Source organism: Notolabrus celidotus, chromosome 12 (genome assembly GCF_009762535.1).
Source record: "Notolabrus celidotus isolate fNotCel1 chromosome 12, fNotCel1.pri, whole genome shotgun sequence".
NCBI lineage: Eukaryota > Metazoa > Chordata > Actinopteri > Labriformes > Labridae > Notolabrus > Notolabrus celidotus.
This window is the reverse complement of record NC_048283.1, coordinates 21,204,013-21,206,797: the sequence shown is the minus strand read 5'-3', so window position 1 is coordinate 21,206,797 and position 2,785 is coordinate 21,204,013. Positions and strand designations below refer to the sequence as shown.

The 2,785-nt window shown below is 39.9% G+C and overlaps 1 protein-coding gene across 2 annotated transcripts; it reads right to left on the bottom strand.

The window, feature by feature from the left end:
* Positions 1–1,162: 1,162 nt before the first annotated feature.
* Positions 1,163–2,544, bottom strand: twist1b (twist family bHLH transcription factor 1b). Of its 2 annotated transcripts, none has more exons than XM_034698123.1 (2): positions 1,887–2,544; positions 1,163–1,607 (listed from the first exon to the last, which is right to left on the bottom strand). In XM_034698123.1, exons 1-2 carry the CDS (start codon positions 2,298–2,300, stop codon positions 1,569–1,571), a joined length of 453 nt encoding a protein of 150 aa, XP_034554014.1. In that variant the 5' UTR covers positions 2,301–2,544; the 3' UTR covers positions 1,163–1,568. The 2 variants fall into 2 exon arrangements, with proteins under 2 accessions (XP_034554014.1, XP_034554013.1); XM_034698122.1 differs by having other exon boundaries at positions 1,768–2,538.
* Positions 2,545–2,785: the final 241 nt, after the last annotated feature.

Below are 2,785 nucleotides of genomic sequence, written 5' to 3'. Positions count from 1 at the left end.
CTCAAATGTTGAAGTTCAAGAAAAAGCTTCATAATGGTCCAGATTGTGTGTGTGACAGACTTCAAACTTTGAGTGAGTTTGGCCTGTGTGTGTGTACAGACCTGCAGACTATAAGCTACCTTCACGGCCTCCTTAAATTTCATAGACATCTGGGAATTCCATACGTGCCTCGCAAGCCAATTACACACCTTCAAACGGACACACACTTTGATTTGGACAGTGGGAAACACTTTCCCAGATCACAGATCAATCACAGCACGATAACACTGTGAAAGATTTATTTAGTGACAATAATCGGGGTTACCCTCCTGGGCTATTTGGCATGCGTAAAGACGCACTAAGTCTTATTGTGTTGCGCTGTAATCTGCAAAATTACATTGAATTACCAATGATTGTCAAATAAATAGGTTTAAACAAAATCTTAATGTTGCTCTCGTGCTATTCAATATGTAAATTTAAATGTGTTTTTTTTCTGCTGCAATAAAAACAGCAAAACACTTGAAAAATATCCAAAAACAACAATAGTGATTTATATTTTTCTTTCATTACAAGCAGAATAAACACTATCACTGGCCCTTACAGCAGGTTGATATGACCCCACTGTTAATGATTTACTTATAACGGTGAGTTTAATAGTAGCCCTTAATCCAACTGTAAACAAATCCAGGAAAGGATAGACTGAGGGAGACAAACAGGAGACACAATCTTTAATTAAAAAAGGAATTTTAACAAAGTTTATACAGACTGGCCTTTTTTCTGCAACGGATTTTTAAAAACTTTTCCCCACTATTTCCCCCAATGCTGGCTTTTTCTTAATAGTTTTAGTTATAAATGAGGTCAACTTGTATCAAAGCCGGATTTTTTTCCTGACTTGGACGTGTATACATGATATAAAAATATAGCTTTATGTTTCTCCAACAACATGTTTTCCTAAGTCACTGACGCCTTTGAAATGAAATCGGTGAGGGTCAGACCACGTGATAAATGCAGGAAAGCTTTTTTATTTCAAAGTCTGTGTTGTTTTATTTGTCTGTAAAATTTCAGTGTATTTTAATCTTCTATGATGACAGTAAATTGACACACAAAAAGCCAAAAGAAGCACTTTCATTGTCATTTTCTTTTAATGCAAAAAATGTACAAACATTTACAAAAAAATGCTAATAAAAATAAGAATGTATTTGTATATTTCAGACACAGGATCTGTTCCTGAATGTAACACGTTTCAGCAATAAATAAATAAATGTTTTCAGAAAATATTTTTGCACAGGTTAGATCCACACAGTCAGCCCACCAGTAGACAGTCTCACACCAAAAAAAGTGAGACAACTGCTGCAACAATGCACTTTGACCTCCACAGAAATAAGTCCAAAGGCATGCATTAAAAAAAAAAACACACACACACATGATATTTTTAACATTCGTGGTCAACAACATGAAAACGCATCAAATTGAGGGGGTTTGTGGTGTAAAACGGCTGCAAGTCTCAATCGGGCCTCTTCAAAATAAAAGCTTCAGACGTCTTTGGTTTAAATAGAGTGATCCCATGTATCCAGCATTGGTCTCCAGATTTATCCCGTCAGAAGGTGATAAGTAGAATCAGCAGTCACCTGTAAGTTAAAAAATGAATTATTTTCACTAAAGTGTGCTGTAAACTATCAGGCTGCATTATACCACAGTGGAAGCCTAACATAATAGTTCCATTGGGTTATTTCCCCATCATTTGTAAAGCTCGGGTCATGCATTTTTTTGGTCTAAATTCAGGCGTACCATTTAGGGCATAATTTCTCCAGATATTAGTGAGATGTTGACATAGACCAAGCGCCCTCCATCCTCCACACAGAGAAGGCGTAGCTCAGCCTCTCATGAGCCACATAACTACAACTTGCCATTTTGGAGTCCAGCTCGTCGCTCTGCAGCACCTGGTAAAGAAAGTCGATATATCTGGCTGCAAGTTTCAGCGTCTGTATTTTGCTCAGCTTGTCCGAGGGTAAAGTGGGGATAATTTTCCGCAGCGAAGCGAACGCCTCATTCAGAGACTGGGTCCTCTGACGCTCACGCACGTTGGCCATGACCCGCTGCGACTGAAGCTCCTCGAAAGACTGGGGGCTGCTGCTGTTGGACTTCTTCCCTCTTTTCCCAGGGGTCGGGCTATCTGAGTCCTCCCCGTTTTTCCTGCTAGGTCTCCTCTTCCTCCCACATCTCTTCGGCTGTCTGTCCAGCTCCCCCTCGCTGTTGCTTAGGCTGTCCACAGGAGAGACAGGCGAGCTGCTCGACTCTTCCCCCAAGTTTTCCTCAGACATCTCCACTCTGGGTAGATGGTGCCCACTGAACTGTCCACCCCCCAAAATTACTTCCCTCTCATGAAGTCAGACAGCGTTATAGTCCACCTGTAGGTCCCCTATCTTTCTGTGAAGACACCCAAGTATCCATGGATGGGTTCCTGGGAGGACAAGTCTTTTCCGATACTTGAGAAACTTCTTAGGCTCTTCTTATAGGCTGCATGGCGTAAACTTTTTAGAGGAGAGACATGATTGGCTGAGAAGATGGATTACGTGAGGAGAGGGGAGGGAGCATCTGAGGAGCTATCATAGGCTCCTGATACAAAGTTGGAGAAGATAACTGAAATTTGACATTATACCTCTCTTACAAAAACAGTAATAACCCTGTTATAATAACTATAAATAGGGGATTTTAAAAATCTGATTTAAAACTGAAAATGTCACTAAAATCTGGATAGTTGACATTTACAAAAATCAAATAAATATAGGCACTAACAGAAAAAATA